The sequence below is a fragment of the Oncorhynchus mykiss genome, chromosome 9, assembly GCF_013265735.2.
Source record: "Oncorhynchus mykiss isolate Arlee chromosome 9, USDA_OmykA_1.1, whole genome shotgun sequence".
Lineage (NCBI taxonomy): Eukaryota > Metazoa > Chordata > Actinopteri > Salmoniformes > Salmonidae > Oncorhynchus > Oncorhynchus mykiss.
This window is the reverse complement of record NC_048573.1, coordinates 37298309-37322101: the sequence shown is the minus strand read 5'-3', so window position 1 is coordinate 37322101 and position 23793 is coordinate 37298309. Positions and strand designations below refer to the sequence as shown.

Genomic DNA, 23793 nt, shown 5'->3' with positions numbered 1-23793 from the left:
CAGAGGGATGTTTCAGTGGTCAGGTCTGTACCACGCTGGTCTGACCAATCAGAATCCATGCTCCAAAACTGTTTTGATCACGTGGCAGCCTTGTCAGGAAAATGAAGGAGTATAGTTAAACAGTACAAATAGAACCTACGCAGATCAATGAATCAATCAATGAAATGTATTTATAAAGCCCTTCTTACATCAGCTGATGTCAAAGTGCTGTACAGAAACCCAGCCTAAAACCCCAAACAGCAAGCAATGCAGGTGTAGAAGCATGAAGAGGGCAAGAAACAGGTATAGGGACAAAGTGGAGGAGCAATTCAGCGGGTCAGATACGAGGCGTATGTGCCAGGGGCTTCTAATGATCACGGATTATAAAAAGAACGCCAGTCACATTCTGGACAGCAATGCAGCCCTACAGGATGAGTTAACACCTTTTTCTCAAAATTCCAGCAAACTACTCTGAGCTGCCGAGGAGAGCCCCCGAGGACAAGGAGGGCTATGCCCTTACGTTCTCCATGGAGGATGTACAGTTGAAGTCATAAGTTTACATACACTTAGGTTGGAGTCATTAAAACTCATTTTTCAACCACTCCACAAATTTGTTGTTAACAAACTATAGTTTTGGCAAGTCGGTTAGGACATCTACTTTGTGCATGACACAAGTCATTTTTCCAACAATTGTTTACAGACAGATTATTTCACTGTCACAATTCCAGTGGGTCAGACGTTTACATACACTAAGTTGACTGTGCCTTTAAACAGCTTGGAAAATTCAAGAAAATTATGTCATGGCTTTAGAAACTTCTGATAGGCTAATTGACATCATTTGAGTCAATTGGAGGTGTAACTGTGGATGTATTTCAAGGCCTACCTTCAAATTCAGTGCCTCTTTGCTTGACATCATGGGAAGATCAAAAGAAATCACAACAACAGCAAAGGATCTTGTGAAGATGCTGGAGGAAATGAGTACAAAAGTATCTATATCCACAGTAAAAACGAGTCCTATATATCGACATAACCTGAAAGGCCGCTCAGCAAGGAAGAAGCCACTGCTCCAAAACCGCCATATAAAACCCAGACTACGGTTTGCAACTGCACATGGGGCAAAAGATGGCACTTTTTGGAGAAATTTCCTCTGGTCTGATGAAACAAAAATGTTTGGAGGCCGAAGAACACCATCCCAACTGTGAAGCACGAGGATGGCAGCATCATGTTGTGGGGGTGCTTTGCTGCAGGAGGGACTGGTGCACTTCACAAAATAGATGGCATCACGAGGACGGAAAATTACGTGGATATATTGAAGCAACATCTCAAGACATCAGTCAGGAAGTTAAAGCTTGGTCGCAAATGGGTCTTCCAAATGGACAATGACCCCAAGCATACTTCCAAAGGCAAAATGGCTTAAGGACAACAAAGTCAAGGTATTGGAGTGGCCATCACAAAGCCCTGACCTCAATCTTATAGAAAATTTGTGGGTAGAACTGAAAAAGTATGTGCGAGCAGGGAGGCCTACAAACCTGACTGAGTTACACCAGCTCTGTCAGGAGGAATGGGACAAATAACCCAAGTTACACAATTTAAAGGCAATGCTACCAAATACTATTTGAGTGTATGTAAACTTCTGACCCACTGGGAATGTGATGAAAGAAATAAAAGCTGAAATAAATCATGCTCTACTATTATTCTGACATTTCACATTCTTAAAATAAAGTGATGATCCTAACTGACCTAAGACAGGGAATTTTTACTAGTATTCAATGTCAGGAATTGTGAAAACCTAAGTTTAAATGTATTTGGCTGAGGTGTATGTAAACTTTTCAACTGTATGTAAGTCATTCAAACAGCTAGCTGTTATGTTTTCAGACATTTTCAATATCTCTCTCAATATTATCCCAACCTGCTTCAAGATGTCCACAAAGACCACATCACCACCCCCCCACCCCCCCAGCTCAAACTCCATCAAGTTCACTGACGACACGACAGTAGTAGACCTAATTACCAACATCGACGAGACGGCCTAAGGCGAGGAGGTAGGCACTTTGGCGGTGTGTTTCCAGGTAAACAACCTCTCCCTCAACGTCAGCAAAACAAAGGAGCTGATTGTGGACTTGAACTAGGCTGGGTCCGCCCCCATCCTCATCCACGGAGCCACTGTAGAGATGGTGAAAAAGTTCTCAAAAAAGGAGCTGAAATGGTCAAACACGGACAATGTGGTGAAGAAGAAGGCACGACAGCAACTCTTCAACCTCAGGAGGCTGATTCAATTTGGCCTGTCCCCGAGGGCCCTCGCAGTGTTCTACAGGAGCACCATCGAGAGCCTAGTGACTGGCTACATCACAGCCTAGATGGCCACTCCACTGCCGCTGACCACAAGGCGCTAAGGAGGTGACACGCTCAGCCAAACGCACCATTAGGTGCACACGGCCTGTCCTCCAGGACACCTACAGCACCAGGCGTTGCCCTTAAAATGTCAGCGAAAATATGTGTAACATTGGATATTTTCCCCCTTCCGATCTCTACAACCTACTCAACATTATAAAAGTGAAAGAACATTTTCCAAATGAATACGAAATAAGCATGTATTGATTGCGTATGTCTTTTACACCCCAGAGTTAACACTCGGTGGAAGCACCTTTGGCAGCCATTACAGCTGTGAATCATTTTGATTAAGATTGTATCAAAAAATGTAAAAACATTTTCCCTGTGTTATTGGGAACGGACTGGAGCTGTGTTTGACCATGAATAAATGTTTTGCCTCCAGTCCTCTTTACCAGGTCTCATATTTCACTGTAGTCTCTTCAAGCCCCGCCCCTGTACAGAACCATGCTTCAGCACAGTGCTGCTGTGCTAAAAATAGAGCCATGTGAGAATGGAGGTGACACTGTGGTAAACACACTGTCAGGGAAATTAACAATTCACCACCACCTCTACCCAGAGAATGCTGGTACTTGTTTTTTTTTATTAACCTTTATTTAACTAGGCAAGTCAGTTAAGAACAAATTCTTATTTGCAATGAGAATTTAACTGCCTTGGTCAGAGGCAGAACGACAGATTTTTACCTTGTCAGATTTTTACCTAGTAGAAGAATGTTTTTTGTCTAATGCTCAGTGATGAAATTCCATTGAAATGGACCTACTTGTAGGGCACAACAAGGAGCTATGACACATTACTAGGCTCAGTTAGAGTATTGCCATTACAGTTAAGAGTATCCCTAATGGTCGGCCATTACATACAGAACTGTGCTCAGATTACCCCCAACGTGAGTGACCACGAAGAATATAAATACACAGAATGGCAACTGGAGTGCATGACACAGAATTATCCCTAACCACTTGCGCAGGGACAGATATGTTTTCATCGCCCTAATGGCTAAATTAGGATTGGGGTAGAGTAATCGGATCCTAGATCCGTGGTTAAGGGCTAGCTACACAGAGTGCATGACACTTTGATGGGGGTGGGGCCCGCCAGTTGAGCATCCCTGGTCCAGAGTGATAGGGCCACCTTCTGGCCAGAGATGTTATTGCAGCAATTTCTGTTATCTTCCTATCATTTTTTATTTATGTATTTAACATTCATTTAACTAGGCAAGTCAGTTAAGAACAAATTCTTATTTACAATGACGCCCTACCAAAAGGCAAAAGGTCTCCTACAGGGACGGGGGCCTGGGATTAAAAATAAATACAATATAAATATAGGACAAAACACACATCACAACAAGAGAGACAACACAACACTACACGAAGAGACCTAATACAACAACATAGCAAGGCAGTGCATAGAGGCATAGTAAGTGCATAGAGGCATATGTATAAACAGCCACACACACAGCGACCCTGAGGGAGAGCTGAGCTATGATCATGAAGTCATAGGACAAGGAGGTCAGGCATCTCTGTGACAATGGCGGGAGGAGGGAGGGAGGGTGGAATCAAGGAGATGGAGTTATTCAAAGATCCACAGGATGGAATCAGACACTGACCTGCTTTTGCTCGTGAGTTAAGACGGTTCTATTTGAAGCAGTGCATAGAGGCGTTTGTGTCATGCGGCATGTTAAGACGGTCAATTGACTTATAGTTCACAGAATGCTTGATGCTTATTTAAAAATAAATACATGTTGAATTTCATCAAAACATCAAAATACCAAAGCAGTATCTGGCAGGCCTGCACGGTTTCAATTTCTAAACATGATCAAACTGTGTCTCATCGTTTTCTGGTACTGGAAAAATAGAAGTACAGTTGCATTATTACTGTATGTCACAACAATAAAACAGTACATTTCAAACACTTCTAATCTACTGGATAAAACTGAGAACTCCCTAACTCTCCTTCAGCAGTCAAACATTGTGGGACCCTTAGAACCCAACTACAGCTTTGAGTTGACATCTGCTTCCTGGTCAAACTGCACCATGGTGACCAATCCATCATCAGACAGACTCCCCGTCCGTAAAGCGAAGGCCAAACGTTGTAAAAAGACACCTCCCTCGGCTCTCCTTCCTTTGTCTGTTTCCTAAAAGGATTTTCAACGGCTTTGATATATCAGAGGGTAAAAACTGTCTGCTTCTGACGGTCCCAGAAATAGATTGAAACCTGATATCTGTCCTCCAAGCGCAAACTGTGTGAGTAGAAAAGCTCTTGATATAATAACTGGCCTGTGTTTGTTTTGGGCCATCGACAAGCACGCCTGTCTATGCAATCAAATTAGAGACACAAAAGCAAAGTGAAATCGAATGATGCTGTTGATTTGTGCAAATTGACTGTACGGCCCACAATAACAGCTGTTGTCGGTTTAATCTGCCTGCACTATTGGTTAATCGCATCAGTGATCAGATAGTCACAAGGTGAATTTTTGTTGTTGTTGAAGTATGTCCGCACCATGTAAGTATTACAAGGAGGTGGAAAAGAGTAAGCGAGAAAGAGAGCCACCCTCACATTCCCCCTCACTCACTCACCTTCCAAACCACATCCAGCTAATCACTTCTCCAGACCTTCCCTCTGTGTTGTGTCTCCTGTTCTCTCCCTCTCCTGCTCTCTGTAGCCTGCTCCCTCAGCCCTGGGCTTCTGCTGGAGGTCTGCTAGATCTGATATCCCACTGTGTGCTCCCCTGCGCTACCCTGGCAGTGACCACAGTGTCTCTGTAACATCCCAGCCCCCTGGCCAGAGACACTGGGGCTATTGAGCCCTAGAGGAGCACCTCCCTGTCCGGCCGTCTGCACTGGCGCTGACCATTGTTTGTGTTGGCACAGGGCATAAAGCAAGCCTTTCTCATGCCGCCCGCTGCATCATACATTTTCCATGTTTGATTAGGGGAAAATACAGACAGAGAAAAACAGGGCCTGCCCTGTGGCGAGGCTAGAGGACGTGTCATACTGTCAAAGACCTGCGGCAAATAATATACTGTATATTACACAGGTTTCTTTAAGAGAAAGAAATGACACAGATAAAGTTGACACGGGCAAAGGTTGAGAGTATGAGAGCTGTGCGGAATTACTTTTTAATTTCGCTCTCCTACTTTGTGCTCCTTCTGAAAGTGAGAACACTGATGATATTTCACATTAACGACCTCCTCATTTGGCTGTAGACAGTAGTACAATATTTCATTTCCCATAAAGTTGTTTTTGGAGAAAGCGCTTTGTATTAAATGATTTAGGCCAGCTGTAGGAGTGACTGCAGCCACGGGGCTTGTCAAGTTAATGACCGAGAAGGTGATTAGCTCTGAGTGACATAATCACTTAATGTCGTGCAAAGGACGGGAAGGCTGAGATAAGGAACACTATATCACAGTGATTTGGGATGTACAGTTAGATCTCAACTTGAAGAAAAAGGGAAAATCTTCCACACAATATTAACCTTGCCTGCCAGGCTTCTAGGTTATCCTATAGTGCCGTTGGACACACAGCTGTTAAAAGAGACTCATACAAGCCACAGAGCGTTGCTGTTCAAATCCCAGAGCCAACTAGGTGAAAAATCTGTTGATGTGCCCTTGAGCAAGGCACTTAACCCTAATTGCTCCTTTAAGTCACCCTGGATAAAAGTGTTGAATGTATGAGTGGGGATCCCAAAAGGTGTCCAGCAGGCCCTCATATAATGATACTGTAACAAACACTAGAGTAGTATGTAACTGAACTATAGACTTAAGGACAGGCTTCCATTGGACAGCCAGATAGCTATAGTTTGACCCCTGAAAGCAGTGTGTTGGTGTTTGGGGAAACTGCAATGTCAGGTCCTCAAAATTTGTTAACGAAAGGAAATCCTGCCCAGTTTCTAGCGTCTTCTCTTTTCTAAAACTCTGCAAATCTGAGTGGAAAACAACAACCAAATCCAAACCCCTATCACACAACGTACCTCTGAAAACTGTCAGCGTAGGCCTATCAGTTTACTGGAGATGGTAACCTGGGACGTTTGCATTTTTTTCCCCCCCAACTGCAAATGGACCTGGATCATTAGTATTTAAATATTAACTAAAATGTTTGCTTGAAAGCATCTCAACAATGAAGGGGAAATTAGAAGATCAATTATTCATTACTTTTGTCCCTAGCCTCTGCTGAAATTCCTCCACTTGTAAAGCCTTGGGTCTGTCGTATGTAGCAATGGACACAGAATATAGGTCACTAGGTAAAACAACGTGGATACAAAGTGTCCTTTAAGGGGGGGGGGGGTGACTAACTAAGATTTAACCAGTCATACATTTTATTATTTTGCTCTCACTAAATGCTCCCCCCCCCCCACCCCCCCCCCCCCCCTCCTAATGTGAATATGAGCAACTAAGCAAACTTTTCTGCAGGTCACAAGTGTCAAGAAATGTATTCACGTCGACACATTCCAGTGGAACCAGATATCCTGAGTGTGCACATTCCATTCATACTTCATTTCCAGCAAGTCCTGGAAGTGTGCAAGTCAGCACATCTACTGTCTCTCCATATTGACAAAAACCCTCCAAGCTGACAGGAAGGATAGCCCTCTTTTTATAAGTTTGTGAGAACTGCATGTCAAGACCCGTGCCATGCCACAGGCAGGGAGTGGCAATGTTTCTAATAAATTAAATATAAAGCACCACGTTTTATGTTTCGGCAGCCCTGACACCTCAGTTTGAGATAGTGCCAAGGTATTCACTAGAAGGGGGGATAGTCCTATGCAGGACACATGGATTCATTTACAATTACCAACAACAAAAGACACAGGACTAACTTTGTTTTGTGTCCATTAAATCCATTCAGAGCCACAATATCCTGGATCTCATCAGACATCCTATTGAAAGTCGATAGGGATGGAAGCCATTTGTTTGGAATGGAGCGAGAAAAACCACACAACATTCACACACCCACAATACATCAACATACAGCTCAGCTCAAAACACTCCAACCCCAATTAGGTCCTGCAGAATGAATTACAAAAATGACAGTCATTACGGAGAAATGAATTATAGCCGGTGTCAATCTGTCCGCTGTCTCGGCCTTATCCTGGGCAGTGTGATATATGCTCCATAAGGCTTACTGCTTTAATGACGGCATGACATCCCTGGTATTCGTGGGCTGCAGGGTCTGTTGACCCGTAGCCTCTAAATGACTCATTAGAAGCCCACAGGCCCAGTTCTCCCAGCCTACAGGATAACCCGAGGATAATACTCAGGTCAATTCAAGGGTAGCGGGCCTCATCCGCAGTCTGAATGACCCCTGCTCCCTGATCTCGTGCGAACCATCCTGATCTCGTACGAACCATCCTGATCTCGTATGAACCATCCTGATCTCGTACGAACCATCCTGATCTCGTACGAACCATCCTGATCTCATGAGGGCACATTCTGTTTCGCTACAGAATGTGAGCTCGCAAGATCAAGATGGTTCGTACGAGGCTAACTTTAACTGGGAGTACATTTAAAATAATCAACCAGTCTCTTAAGTTAAAGTGGCTACTACTATACAACCCAAACTGAATTCGGTCATCAAAGATACCCAGTCATTCTAATCCAATGACCTTCTTCCAAAGCTGAGGTGCCACTCGGAAAAAGTAGCTTTTTCCACAAGTTATTCCCACTGTGATACCACACAAAATAGCACCAGACACTCCTACATGTAATCTGTGAGTGACATAAACCAACAGGGGCCATTTCAGAGAGTGTTTTCTCTAATGGCGAAGTCCGTTTTCTCACAATGTACAACCTTAGTATCTACTGTGGAAACAGAGATTACATGACTTTCTTCATGACACTTTCTCCTTTATCTCCTTGTCCTTGTCAAACGCTTGTTATTCTCCTGTCTTAGATTTCATGTTAGTTTTGAAACAAAGGATGGGCTGTTCGGACTTTGGTAGAGGCAGTCCAAATCAAAAAGGTATTATGTTTGTGCCAAAAGGATCCTCTTCAACCTTCGGATGTGTAAGTTCTGTTTTAGATAGGAAGGTCTGCAATTGGAAATAAACCTCACCCAGTGCATTTTTAGATTCCTCTTTTTGTAAAAAAATAAATAAATAAATTAAGAAACAGTCTGATACCCCCCAAAACAGATGTTTACTCTCTCCATGGCGACGCTAGCCAGAGCTAAAGGAGAGGAGAAACTAAGCTGGTACACAGAAACCACACAGGCACAGCTCGGGTGTGCTTTCACACCAGCCTCCCTGACAACCAGGATATTACCCTTTCCAATCCACACACGTGTACTATAGACGCATAGCAGAACCACAGAGCTGAGAGCCCAGTCTTTACTGCCAGGAGAGCTGAACAGGAGGGCCAGTGTGAGGGTGACAAGTCCCCTTTATCGGTCTGGAGGTTAAGTATGTTAACATTGACTTGTGCAGTCACAAGGTTCAGTTGTTTTAAGCAGAGGGTTGATCTTGAGGTAAATCATATTTTATAGAGGCAGACACCATGCTGAATACAGAGCAGAGAACAGTGTTGTGCACTGTCATTTCCAACATCTTTATTTAGTGGTACATTTTAGTCAGTGGATAAACATACAACGGAATGTGGAGAAAACACCTGGGATTCAGAACTCTGAATTCTGACTAATGATCCTGAGGGGAACTCCGTGTCTCATTAGGATCTCTAGCAGAAAAACAAAAGACAACAAAACAACAAAGAATGTCTTGATGGGATAGAGCGAGAGAGAGCAAGATCGAGTGAGAGAACGAGGGAGGAGGGGTGGCTATTAAGGGAGGGAAGTACACAACGCGGTATGGAAACAATCCACACATACAGTACTGTAGTTTCCCCAACCTCCATTCTGCCATATGACTGAGAGAGAGAGACCACTCACAGCTCTGTGCGTTTCATTTGCTCTGGTAAAGCCATCCATTTTGTAAACAGCTCAAATGACTGCAGATCAGTAGTTCTGAGTGAACGGCGAAAAACAGGCAGGGGTCTGTTATAACCAACACTGCCTCGCTTGCATTGGCAGGAACAATTGAGGAAGAATCGATGTGCAGTCAGAGGGTCCCATCCTGTCCGCTACAGGTTTAATTGAAAATATGCTAATAGGGTGCTGCCGGGTGCTGATCAAGATGAATCACCCTGGAGCTCTGCCGTGAGTCAGAGGGGAGAGCTGGGCTGGCTGGGGAGACATGGCTGCTCTGCTCCATCATAGACAGGACAGGAAGGAAGATCCAGCATAGATAGGACAGGAGGGAACAACAATTGGTCTACAGCAGGGATGGGAAACTTTGATAGGGGTGGGGGCCACAAAAAAAAAAACAGAACTCATGAGGGGCCACAGTGTCTCGCAAAGAGAACGGCAGTAAATCGTTACAAAGAAATGAAGCTCAGTCAATCCGGAACATTTCTAAAACTTTGAAAGTTTCTTCAAGTGCAGTCGCAAAAACCACCAAGCGCTATAATGAAACAGGCTCTCATGAGGACTGCCACAAGAATGAAAGAGTTCAAGTAACAGACACATCTCAACATCAACTGTTCAGAAGAGACTGTGTGAATCAGGCCTTCATGCACAAATTGATGCAAAGAAAACACTACTAAAGGACACCAATAATAAGAAGAGACTTGCTTTGGCCAAGAAACATGAGCAATGGACATTAGACCGGTGGAAATCTGTCCATTGATCTGTCTGATGATTTCAAATTCGAGATTTTTGGTTCTAACCGCTATGTCTATGTGAGACGCAGAGTAGGTGAACGGATGATCTCTGCATGTGTGGTTCCCACCGTGAAGCATGGGGGAGGTGGTGTTATGGTGTGGGGGTGCTTTGCTGGGGACACTCTCTGTGATTTATTTAGAATTCAAGGCACACAACCAGCATGGCTACCACTGCATTCTGCAGTGATACGCATCCAACCTGGTTTGCGCTTAGTGGGACTATCATTTGTTTTTTAACAGGACAATGACCCAACACTCCTCCAGGCTGTGTAAGGGCTATTTGACCAAGGAGGAGAGTGATGGAGTGCTGCATCAGATGACCTGGCCTCCACAATCACCCGACCTCAACCCAAATGAGATGGTTTGGGATGAGTTGGACCGCAGAGTGAAGGAAAAGCAGTCAAGTGCTCAGCATGTGGGAACTGTTGGAAAAGCATTCAAGGTGAAGCTGGTTGAGAGAATGCCAAGAGTGTGCAAAGCTGTCAGAGGCAAAGGGTGGCTACTTTGAAGAATATTTTGATTTGTTTAACACTTTTTTTGTTACTACATGATTCCTTGTATGTTATTTCATAGTTGTGATATCTTCACTACTATTCTACAACGTAGAAAAAAAGTACAAATAAAGAAAAACCCTTCAATGAGTAGCTGTGTCCAAACTTTTGACTGGTACTGTATATACATACACACAGTGGCAAGAAAAGGTATGTGAACCCTTTGGAATCACCTGCTTTCCTACATAAATGAGTCATACAATTCGATCTGATCTTCATCTTAGTCACAAAAATAGACAAACACAGTGTGCTTAAACTAATAACACAACTTATTGTATTTTTCTTGTCTATATTGAATACATAATTTAAACATTCACAGTGTAGGTAGGCTAATTACTTTTTCAAAAGCTAATTGGAGTCAGGAGTCCACTAACCTAGAGTCCAATCAATGAGACGAGATTAGAGATGTTGGTTAGAGCTGTCCTGCCCTATTAAAAACAAAAAACACTATTCACAAGAAGCATTGAACGATGTGAACCATGCCTGGAACAAATTAGACCTCAGAAGACCTAAGATTAAGAATTATTGACTTGCATAAAGCTGGAAAAGGTTACAAAAGTATTTCTAAAAGCCTTGATGTTCATCAGTCCACAGTAAGACAAGTTGTCTATAAATGGAGAAAGTTCAGCACTGTTGCTACTCTCCCTAGGAGTGGCCGTCCTGCAGAGTTGACTGCAAGAGCACAGCACAGAATGCTCAATGAGCTTAAGAAGAATCCTAGAATGTCAGCTAAAGACTTACATACATCTGTGGAACATGCTAACATCTCTGTTGACGAGTCTACGATAAAACACTAAACAAGAATGGTGTTAATGGGAGGACACCACGGAAGAAGCCATTGCTGTCTGAAGTTCGCAAAAGAGCACCTGGATGTTCCACAGCGCTTCTGGCAAAATATTCTGTGGACAGATGAAACTACAGTTGAGTTGTTTGGAAGGAACACACAACACTATGTGTGGAGAAAAAAAGGCACAGCACACCAACATAAAAACCTCATCCCAACTGTAAAGTATGGTGGAGGGAGGATCATGGTATGGGGCTGCTTTGCTGCCTCAGGGCCTGGACGGCTTCCTATCATCGAAAGAACAATGAATTCCCAAGTTTATCAAGATGTTTTGCAGGAGAATGTAAGGCTATCTGTCCACCAATTGAAGCTCAACAGAAGTTGGGTGATGCAACAGGACAACGACCCAAAACACAGAATTAAATCAACAACAGAATTGTTTCAACAGAAGAAAATATGCCTTCTGGAGTGGCCCAGTCAGAGTCCTGACCTCAACCCGATTTAAAATGCTGTAGCATGACCGAGAGCGGTTCACACCAGACATCCTAAGAATATTGCTGAACTGAAACAGTTTTGTAAAATTCCTCCTGACTGTTGTACAGGTCTGATCTGCAACTAAAGGAAAAAAAAAGTTTGGTTGAGTTTATTTCTGCCAAAGGAGGGTCAACCAGTTATTAAATCCAAGGGTTCACATACTTTCCCCACCCTACACTGTGAATGTTTAGACGGTGTGTTCAATAAAAACATGAATTGTTTGTGTGTTATTAGTTTAAGCAGGCTGTGTGTCTATTGTTGTGACTTAGACGAAGATCAGATCAAATGTTATGACCAATTCATGCAGAAATCCAGGTAATTCCAAAAGTTCATATACTTTTTCTTGCCACCGTATATCGCATTTATTTTTGGGGGGTGAAATTGGTCCACCGGCCAACAAAAGGGGTGTGGGGGGGGGAGTTGCCTGCCGGCCACCAGTTGCCCTTACCTGGTCTACAGAAAGAGAGACAGCAAAGGACAGAATAGCCACAGATCTACAGGGCCAAACATGTCCTCACAAACCATCTCTGTTCAGACAAGAACACACACTTATGTTAAATAAACGTATGCACATACACACAAAACTTCTCTCCCCCTCTATCTTTTTCTCCCGCTCTCTTCTCTACCTCCAGGGGACATGCATCAGCGTGACCATGACATCAGACTACAGAGCAGAGAAGTGGAGCCGGCACTCCGGCGTACCGTTCGATCCATTGACATGGCAGCCTCTGCTCTCAGCTGCAGCTCTGGATCCATTGTCTGCATCCCTCCTCACTCCTCACTGCCTCCACCGCTTATACCCCACTACTGCAGCCAGGTAGGTACTGCAAGCAACCATCAAACACACACTGACAGCAACAGACAGACATGTGCCCACCTACCTGAGCCTTCATATATCTGCCACCTCTGTGTCGAGTGTCGAGGAGACAGAGACAGAGAGAGTTCAGGTGGAGCTGAGAGCCCCTGCACTATAAGGCAGGCTCGTTGATCTACGTAGAGCTGAGGTCGATAAACAGGCTGCTAAGCTAGCAGAGGAGAGGTGGATAGAGGTGGGATATAGTGCTGTAGTGTAGGCTGCCTGGGGTTAAGAGACATGGAGCACCAGGCAGGAACCTCTATCGGACTGATTTATTCTTTAGTCATCAGCACATTCCCTTGAATGTCAATGAAAAGGAGAGTCTCTCCCTGCGCCCTCCCCCTAACCGCTCTCGCTCTCTCTCGCTCTCGCTCTCTCAGCTGCTCTGTCAATCTTGCCTTCTCTCTCTTTCTCAGTCTACTTTCATACCACCATCTTTCTCTCATACACTCAGCTGTTTTATCTCTCCCCTTCATCCCTCTCTCTCTTTCAGTGCATTCATTCAGCTGTGGCATTGATCTCGGGCACATTGGGGACGTGTCTGTCCAGAATCAGTTTGTTGCAACACTGTTTCCATGCCTCTCTCGCGCTCTTTCTCCACTACACATTACAGGACCAGAGGGGAAATCTGATCTTTGTCAGACAACACTCTGAAACAACTGTATTATAAATTTATACTGACTGAATCTGGACTGACTCCTCATACTAAATAATGTATTGCAATCTATATTGGCTTATAAAATAAGCATTATATTTCAATCTTAACTGGTTTGACTCAAACCACTTCTGTAGCGTATGAATGGAAAGGAAAAACTAATCCCTGCATGCGATTGTATAATCTGAAACGGAAACCATGGACATCGCTAGCGGAAAACGTTGTCAGTATCATCCGCCTTCCAGGAAACCTCCACCTCCCCGTCTTTCCTCTGGGCCTTGTGTCCTGTAAAGGCCTCGCTAAAGCTCCCTAGCCCAGTCCTCTGACTCTATGCTGGGCCAGAGACCACAACACTGTGTCTGTCAGCACCTTGTGGAGCACAATAGAAACAGCTCTCTCCATGGAAGGCTCCGTTAGTCCAGATTCCAGTTACCACAGGATTTACCTATTGTAAAATAGCTGTGCTGTAAAATGTTATTTTTTTTGTATTTGTATGAAGCAATCTTGGAAACCCAGAATCAAATGTTGCGTAACTGCGTCAGCTACTAGATACATGTCAAATCGAATGGCTCTAAACTCATCTACGTCAATTTCAACCCAGCATTAACCTGGGTCTAGAACATCATATTCATATCATATTTCTTCCAACACGGCTGCCTTACAGTATAATGCTGCGGTTTTTCTCTTTCTGCTCCCAGCAGGCAACCCCCACTTTCTCTGAACAATAGTAAGTAAACGTTAGTTATAGATCTCTATAGAGACAAGCAGTAATCAGATGGAGGAACCGCTGGAGAGACGCCAGGTGGAGAGAGAGAGAGCGAGAGAGAGAGAGCGAGAGAGAGAGACAGAGAGAGAGAGAGCGAGAGCGAGAGAGAGAGAGAGAGCGAGAGAGAGACATAGAGAGAGAGAGCGAGAGAGAGCGAGAGAGAGAGAGAGAGCGAGAGAGAGCGAGAGAGCGAGAGAGAGAGAGAGAGAGAGAGACATAGAGAGAGACAGAGAGACAGAGAGAGAGAGAGGGGAGAGTAGAGAGCTGAAGAATACTCTGAGGGAATACACACAAGCCAACGGCTCCCCACATCCCCTCATCTCTTATTTCTCTGTCCTCAAATAGTTAACAGAGTGGAATACTTGTCTAGTTGTTTGTTAGGGTAAAGACATCCCACATCCTTTCATTTCTCAGGTCTCTGCCCTTGGGGAGTTCACAGTGGCATACTTGTCATCTCGTTTTGTTGTTGTTGTCTGGGAGTTAGTTAGTTTATCTGTCTTGTTAGTTAGCCAAGACAGATAAAGGGCTGTGCATCTCTCCTTCACTTACTACAACTAAACACCAAAGCAACTGTATGGGTGGAGACTTAAGAGCTACTGTATGAAGGGACTTGGTTTGGGAACATTTTAAGCTGTGGATGGGGACTCCGGTCCTCTTTCGTAAAAATGTTCTCACCAACAGATGGAGCCAGTGCACAGCAATTCAGTACCAAAACCATTCTGTGATTTCATTTGACAAGTGAGTGAGTAAAAATAGCGACTGCACTTAATGAAGGAGAATGTGAGCGAGAAAGAGAAGATGGAGAATATATATAGTGTGTTTGGGGATGAGCAGGAGTGAGCGGAGGAATAAGATTCTCTCTCTGGGGAGCTCATTTGGGGATTGTGAAACTGACAGTAACAGTACTGTATAGAGAGAAATGGTTTGATTTCCAAGTCCAATACCAAGACAGGGGAATGAGAGACAGAATGACATGTTTCTGAGCCAATTACGGTCTCTGACTGAAATATTTGGCAATGAATCCCACTACAGTTGTTAAAGATCTTTCTTTAGTGTCATTTTGATGACAGAGAGCAATGATGGAGTAAGTCCCCATTATACTTAACTACGATGACAGAAACATCCATAACATATCCATTTTCCTATGGAATACTCGGCCCTTGAGAAAAATATCTACAGAGTAAAGAAAATAACCACTGCGAAAACATGTTCAGTTGAAATACATGTAAAAGCCTCACTGTGTCAAGACGGCTTTGTTGGAAATGTGAATGACTGTCATTGAGAAAAGCCCCTCCACGGTGAGGACCTGTGCACGTGAGCAGTGCACGTGAGCAGTGCACGCTCATCATCAAACGCTGATGGAACAGAAAAGGCTGACAGAAGAAGTACTTCCTAATAATTGTCAAAGAACGATTTAGGCCTGAAGGCCAAATCAAATGAAACGCAAACGAGCATTGCTTTCGCGTAGACGTGAGGAAAAATAGACTTGCTTTCTAATTTGAAGCGCACGCCGCTTTTGACGGCGTTGACGCTCACGGCTCGTCTGTTTTCTGTCATTCACTACGGTGCATTCTTATTCCAGCGTGTACACGCTCGTTTGCTTGTTTGTTTGATTTGGCCTTAACGCATAAAATGCCCTAGAAGGATAAACAGTACACTTCAATTATTATTTACATGCAACAGTCCCAACACTGTAATTTCTCACAGAGGCAGGTACTAATTTAAAGATGTGGGGATCCATCCATGGAGATTAACTAGTAGGCTTTGAAACCATGCTAGTCAACTGATTATACTCAGCAGTGTAGCGTTAGGGTTAGTTCATGCCCAAAATAATAAATAACACAACTTGTTAATATTTGTATTTATTTTGGCTCCCCATTCGCTGCTGCCAAAGCAATTTATACAATTTTAAAAACATTACAATACATTCATAACACACTGTGTGCCGTCAGGCCCCTACTCCAACACGACCACATATCTACAGTACTAAATCCATGTGTATGTATAGTGCATATGTTATCGTGTGTCTGTGTCGCTTCACAGTCCCCGCTGTTCCATGAGGTCTTTTTTTAATCTGTTTTTTAAATCTAGTATTACTGCTTGCATCAGTTATTTGATGTGGAATAGAGTTCCATGTAGTCATGGCTCTATGTAGTACTGTGTGCCTCCCATACTCTGTTCTGTGTGCCAGTAGTTTAGACAGGCAGCTCGGTGCATTCAACATGTCAATACCTCTCATTAATAAAAGTAGTGATGAAGTCAATCTCTCCTCCACTTTCATCCAGGAGAGATTGACATGCATATTATTAATATTAGCTCTCTGTGTACATCCAAGGGCCAGCCGTGCTGCCCAGTTCTGAGACAATTTTAATTTTCCTAGGTTCCTTTTTGTGGCATCTGACCACAAAAAAAAGTTTGATGAAGTAGTCCAGTATTCTACATCAATAGGTCACAACAGGATAAAAAGCTACAGAATAATTTAACAGGGCAATCAATAGTTGTAGTCTCAGAGGATCGCACTCGGTCTAAAAAATGTCATTTGCCAATTCTATGAATGAATGGGGCGTAAATAATGATGATCCGTTCAGTTATTTGATGACCTCCAACATGTGGACTATACATCTATTAGCACAGGATCCATCATCAACCGGCTCTGAAGAATCTTGGCCTATGAATTTGTAATGCTTCAGCTTTAACCCAAGGCCCAGGGTAATTGATCTACTGTTCTCTTGTACAATCTCTCAGACAGACAGAGCTGAAAGCACTCCGGTGGCCCATTGAGCTATTTTATAATATTTCTCACACACACACACACACACACACACACACACACACACACACACACACACACACACACACACACACACACACACACACACACACACACACACACACACACACACACACCTTCCAAAATTTGGTTGCTGGCCCATGTTGACTCCAAATCAATGCAAGCTTTATTTATACAGCACATTTCAGACGTGGAATGCAACAGTGTGCTTTACAGGGAAAGAAAACACTGAAAATAAAAGCTGAAATATTTACTACACAACAATCATCATATAAAAAAACTTATGAATAACACAAACTGAACATCTAAAAAGCACCCTAAGAAAAAGCTAAACTAAAAAGATGTTTTAAGATCTCCTTTTTATACAGTATGTCCACAGTTTCGGCACCCCTCAGGTTCTCTGGCAGACTATTCGAGAGGCTGGGGGCAAAACTAAAGGCTGCCTCTCCATACCTCTTGGTCCTAGGCTTTGGGTTAGTTAAAAGGTCAGTGCCAGAGAACCTGAGAAACCTACTGGGTACATAACTAAAAAGCATGTGACATGTAATGGGGCGCACAATTGTAGATTGAGTTATAAACCAATAGAATATTTTTTCAATGAATTCTAAAACTCACAGGCAGCCAGTGCAGAGACCTTAAAACCGGTGTAATGTGTGCTCTCCGTCTGGTCTTGGTCAGTACCCATGCTGCAGCATTCTCTATGTTTGGCAGTTGACCAATGGTTTTCTTGGGAAGACCAGACAGTGGAGAGCATCAAGCCTGCTTGTAATAAAATAAATCATCCTGAGAGAGAATCGGCAGCACCTTGGAAATGTTCCTCAGGTGGTAAAAAGCTAAAATCCTCTGGTGACACAGAAATTAAAAGTTGTGTATTGTCTGCGTAGTAGTGAAAATCAATGCTGTGCTTTCTGATAATGCTGCCAATGCATAACATATATAAAACTGAACAGTACCGGACCCAAAATTGAATGATATTTATGTTCAACTAGGCTGACAAAAAAAAATATTGACCAGTTAAATAGTTCCTAAACCAATTTAGAACTGGATCGGAGAGGCCAACTCACCTCTCCAGTCTGTCCAGAAGGACATCATGGTCGAATGCAGCACTTAAATCTTAGAGTACAAGGACAGAGAGCTGTTTGGCATCTGTGTTTGCTCTAAGACAATTTACCACATTAACTAAGGCTGTCTCTGGGCTGTGTTGGGCACAAAAACCAGATTAGATCATTTAAAAAAAAAATACAGTTGGCACTTAAAAAATAATTTAGCTGATTGAACACAAATTTCTCCAGAATTTTGCATACGAATGGAAGATTGGAAATTGGCCAAAAATGGCTAAGAGCTGAAGAATCTAGATAACTTCTCTTCTTATGCTTAACCCAGTTGTGTCAAATTGGCTGGATGTCCTTTGGGTGGTGAACCATTCTTGATACACATGGGAAAATGTTGAGTGTGAAAAACCTCAGCAGCATTGCAATTCTTAACACAAACCGGTGCGCCTGGCACCTACTAATATTCCCTGTTCAAAAGCACATACATCTTTTGTATCGTCCATTCACCCTCTGAATGGCACACATACACAATCCATGTCTCAACTGTCTCAAGGCTTTCTAAAAATCATTCTTTAACCTGTCTCCTCCCTTTCATCTACACTGAATGAAGTGGATTTAACAAGTGACATCAATAAGGGATCATAGCTTCACCTGGATTCACCTGGTCAGTCTATGTCATGGAAAGAGCATGTGTTTTGTACACTCAGTGTATAGCGTTTTGGAATGAAACTCTTCACGTGCTCCTACTATGTACAGACCTTACACACACACAAACACACACCTCACTCACATCATATCATTCAAAGACAGATAACGAGATAAAGAAGATGGCAACCTTGTGATTCTGCAGTAGAGCTAAATTGGTAGCTAATTCTGGCTAGAGGTAGTGGCACCGTACTCTTTGTGTGCATGTGTTTCGGGAGCGTGCGTGCGTGCGTGCGTGTGTGTGCGTACGCTCGTGTGGAATAAACCATATGGTGCAGTGTGTGTGTGAGAGCTGCAGTGCAGCAACATGAGCTCATCTATTCTCTCCTATCGTCCCCACCCCCTCCTCTCCGCTCTCATCATTACATAAGTTAATGCAGCACGCTCCCTCATTATCCACCAGGCAGCCACAGAGACGAGATGCTAAGGAATATGACATCAAAAGTAGGAGAACACAAGGGCTGCTAGAGAAAGATGCAGAAGAAGAGACGGAGGCAGTGCCTGCCTTTGAGCTACAGCAGTTAGAGCTACACTGATCATGCAAATAGAAGTATATGCAGGAGTCAATGTACATTGTGGTATTTCTTAGTGTATTCTGGCCACCAACACTAGAATACTGTGCCGAAAGTGAAAGTGAAAGAATGGGGATCGTGTGAAAGAGTGTAGCTTCACTGCCGTAGCAGAACAACTTCTGATGTATTGTGAAAGAATGGGGATCGTGTGAAAGACCATAGCAAAACAACTTATAATGTAGTGTGCCCTACCACAAGAGATTTCAACAACTCAGACGATCTTAACCCAATAACTCTATCAGTACTCATTAGTTAGGGGTAAATCCATTTGAATTCAATCACTTTTTTGACAGCAGCCCTTTTGTTTTAAACAAGAAGTGGTCAGAAAGTGGCCCTGAATGCCAAAAAACATTCAGATGAAAAGTTGACCCATTTTGCATACCCCACCCTACCATGTCTTCATCATGGGAAAAGAACGGTTGAGTTGGATATAATTTAAAAGCTTACAAACAGGGTTGTCAAACTATTTCACAGCATGCTCTTGTAACACAGGGTGGGTGACGTTGCAATCATTGAAATATAATTCATAGAATGGGCCAATCCCTTCAAACCACTGCAATTTACCTGATACACCATTGAAATGTAAATTGAATTGAAATTGTGCACTACATTTTTGTTGTTGTAGTGGGGACAGTAACATTAGTAATCTCTAAAAATGTAACTTTTGGGAAAATGTTTATATAGATTTTGACAATTTAAAAAGTATGCATTAAGGTGTTTGTAATAGAATAAATGTGGCAAAAATGAATGTAGACATTAATAAATGCATTCCAAAAATGTTTTACAATGGTGGGGGAGTGCCAAGATGGAGGCACGGTGGCTTCAACACAGTGCCCTCTATTAGTAATCTAGTGTATAAATAAATCATTGATCACAACGCATGACCAACTGCAGTGCACAAGGACCATTCTAAGAATTGATGCTCAGCAATCACAGAAAGGGCTATACTTTTATGCATTCAGTGTTCAAGGTGCAGTCTACCCTCTGTGAGTAACACGTTTAAATTATTAAGATGTGGACACTCACTCCAACATTCAATAGAGCTAAATAACTGCACACACACATAGCCAACAGTAAAGTGACTTACTGTAGTCACACAAGAAAACATCTAGAGGATACAATATATACTGTGTAAATTCCAATTGAATACGCTCACTTTGGGTGCAAAATCAATTATGAACACAGGTGAGTAAACTTGTGAATTTGTGTGTGTGTGTGTGTATGTGTGTGTGTGTGTGTGTATGTGTGTGTGGTGTGTGTGTGTGTGTGTGTGTGAGAACGACGCACTACTTTCAACATGATCAATCCATACTTCAACAAATACAAATATCAAACTGTCCAATACTGTTGGCAGGAAAACAACCACACTTCAAAATGGCAACAACTGCTCATTACCATCTCCCTCAAATGGCATTTCTGACCAAAACGATTTCCCCAGACATGTCTAAGCTGTTCCACACCAGAAGGGAACTCACCACAGTGGGAGGACACGTCATGTTACAGCTTTTCCATTACACACGTCTGTCTCCTCTCTGCCCAGAAAAGATCTGTCAACATAAACCCAGCGTACCAACACAGGGACCAAACGTGCAGAATCCGGAGTCTCTCTTCTCTGGGTCCAGACGAAGGTCAAGATGCTGTTTGTCAAGATGTCCAGTTTAAGTCAGAACATCTTCAGACCAGGTCCACATTCTGGCCTGTACTTCCCACGGGGCTGGGTTAGTCCATTTGCTCTTCCTAGAGTCTATCATGAGGCAGGGTTGTCACAACAACCCCGGTTTCAGCCTATTCCACCCCAGTGTCGACACAAACAGCGTTACAGACACGGACATGGACACAATGACTGACACAGACACAGTTGGAGATGCAGGAAGTGTTTGAGACTACAGTAGACTCCACTGGATTTCACATTCAGATGAAACCCAACAGCCTGATCTCTTGTTTTTCCCTCTGGACTGGGGACGGGATGCAGGAGCGGTCGGCACCAGAGATGCTATCCAGACACACACATACACAGTAAATAAGTCATGGCTGCTGTGATCCACTCCACTCGCTGCCCTGGAATACGGATCAGATCAGGTTGCTTTGCTTCTACTGTGTCATTTCAGCCGCTCTCACTGTCAAACAGTCAGACCATTGTTTTCAACAACTCCCTCAAAAGCCTCTTCACTTCAGACAGTCTAGCTAGCCTTTCTTGCAAAACAACCTTTTCTTCCTGCCAGAGACTAAATCCACTTGAACGAGACACCTGTGAAAGCTTCAGAGTCTGAGATTTTATCGGAGGAGACAACTCCGGGAGGAGGCTGGAAAAAAGTTGAGAAATGAAAACTTTTCAGAAGCACAGTGTGTTTTGAAGAGACAGGCATTTTACTCCTGGGTCAGTCCATGTCTTGTGAGGGAGAGATAACAGTTTATTTAAAATCAGCACAACTGGGTTCAGAAGAACCCATGTCTTCTTCAGGTTGATGATGTACACACCATCACTCTTTCTCAGAAAAACACAGAAAGGTGCAAAGTCAGGAAGAAGTAAACGGAATAAGCCAATCACAACACGAGCCTATTAAAGGTCCAATGCAGCCCTTTTTAATCTCAATATCAAATCATTTCTGGGTAACAATTAGGCACCTTACGGTGATTATTTTTTGACCATTTTAATTGAAAACAAAAATAGCTTCTTAACAAAGAGCAATGTCTCAGGCAAAAATTTTGTTAGGATTGTCTGGGAGTGGTCTGAGTGGGGAGGGGGAAACAGAACATTTGCTGTTATTGGCAAAGACATTTGGAACTCTCTTATTGGTCTATTAACTAATTGGCCATGGCTACGGATACAGAGTTTTCGCCCACACCCACCCCACCGGATCATATTCTGCTCATGTGTTATTTTATGCACACATTTGTTTTTCTAACGTAGCTGCTGCTCACACTCCCGTCGCGATTCTCTCTTTTCTCGCCCTCTTCTGAGCCATGATGATGTAGCCTACGCCTGTCTCTGCCTCATATTTCTGAACTGAGAAAAAAAAAATAGGCCTGCGGCGATGTGAATGATCATTCCAAAACATATGTTATGAAGGCTACAACCGTCTCTGTCGGTTGTCACGGATATTGCAGTTGCACAAACAGGACGCAGACAAAACTCTTAGGAGAAAAAAAAACGATCAGCGTTGGCTAATCTAAAATAGTTGCTGCCGTATTGTAGTTCCTCAAAAAAAAGAGCAGTACTTAACGGCCTGTCTGCTTCCTGCGCAACTTAGCCAATGTGTGCAATGATGGTGGAAAAACAACATTAAATCTATGAGGATTCTGTGTTATGCACTATAGCCCGTTACCATATATGTGATTGAATATTATCTGCTGTTGGCTTGTGTAGATGTATGTGTTATGCAACATAGCTGACTTGAGACATTGTTAACAGTTTCAGGGCCATGGGCCTTTCTCATGATGGGAAAATACAGAATAACATGAAGACAGGAACTGTGCAATGAGTTGGGGGGGCACATTCAGAACGTAGTGTTGCGAGAACAAACAGTCTTTTGTTAGATAACAGGAGCCAGGTGCCTGATAACTGTATATTCTACACAACTACAACGACTGACTGCCGGAGAGCCCGGGGGATGGGACCAGCTCTGCGCCAACAATCAACGATAGGCTGGGTGAGTCTAAACCACGCCCAGTCTCTACTCTGACAGGCCGGCTCGGAAGCAGGAACTACTTCTGTCATCAGAGTATATTATAATATCTTTGTTAGGAACAAGTCAGTTCTCTGTTTGCCCTGCGAGGTGGGACAGAGAGCCGTATTTACGAAAATTGCATTGACCACTTATTGCTTAGCTAATAAAAAATACATAGTATACAATTCGGTGACTCAGTGTCATATTTATCCTGATACCAGATTCGATTGACACAACCCTAACAAATCGCTAATAAGACTGTCTGTCCTGCTGCGTTCCACCTCTGGGCAGCCGAGGGTGTTTCCAGACCTTTGAAAAAAGTCTGACAAATGGGCGAGATCATTATGCCATATATGCTGATATCGTGAGTAAATAGCTGCATGCAACTCAGCAGCTAAGAAGAACATGAAATCGCTAGACTGCCTGTTTGTGTTGTGCTTATGTTTGCAATACTGACAATAAAGTTTCTACGAACATGCCAATAATGTATTTTGTGTAAAACATCTAAATAGCTGCATGTAGTCTACTAGCTGCATTATGCTTACTGAGGCATGAAATGCAATAGTTTGAACAGTTGTGTGTACAACATGAAGTTTGTAGGCTACACCAGCGACCAGACAAAGGCGATCAAGCAGGGGGGCGCGGCGGGAGCTGCAGCAGCGCACTCAGCCCAGCAGCTACTTAGGCAGCGGAGTGGGCAATCAGCTACGTAAAAATATATATATATAATATATATATACACATGCGCAGAAATATCCATATTTTTAGCCTGGCCAAATTGGGATAGAGAAAC

At 43.2% G+C, this 23793-nt stretch overlaps 1 protein-coding gene across 6 annotated transcripts in view; it reads right to left on the bottom strand.

The window, feature by feature from the left end:
- The window catches only part of iqsec1a (IQ motif and Sec7 domain ArfGEF 1a), a 180127-nt gene that overhangs the window by 37915 nt on the left and 118419 nt on the right, over window positions 1-23793 (bottom strand). Inside the window, exon 1 of one of the 6 annotated variants that reach the window (XM_021615552.2) lies at window positions 4938-5128. The exons of the other annotated variants lie outside the window; for them this stretch is intronic. Coding sequence (XP_021471227.2) covers window positions 4938-4951 — 14 coding nt within the window. The 5' untranslated portion in view covers window positions 4952-5128. Of the gene's footprint in view, window positions 1-4937; window positions 5129-23793 lie in introns of those variants that run through there. 6 annotated transcript variants of the gene reach the window in all.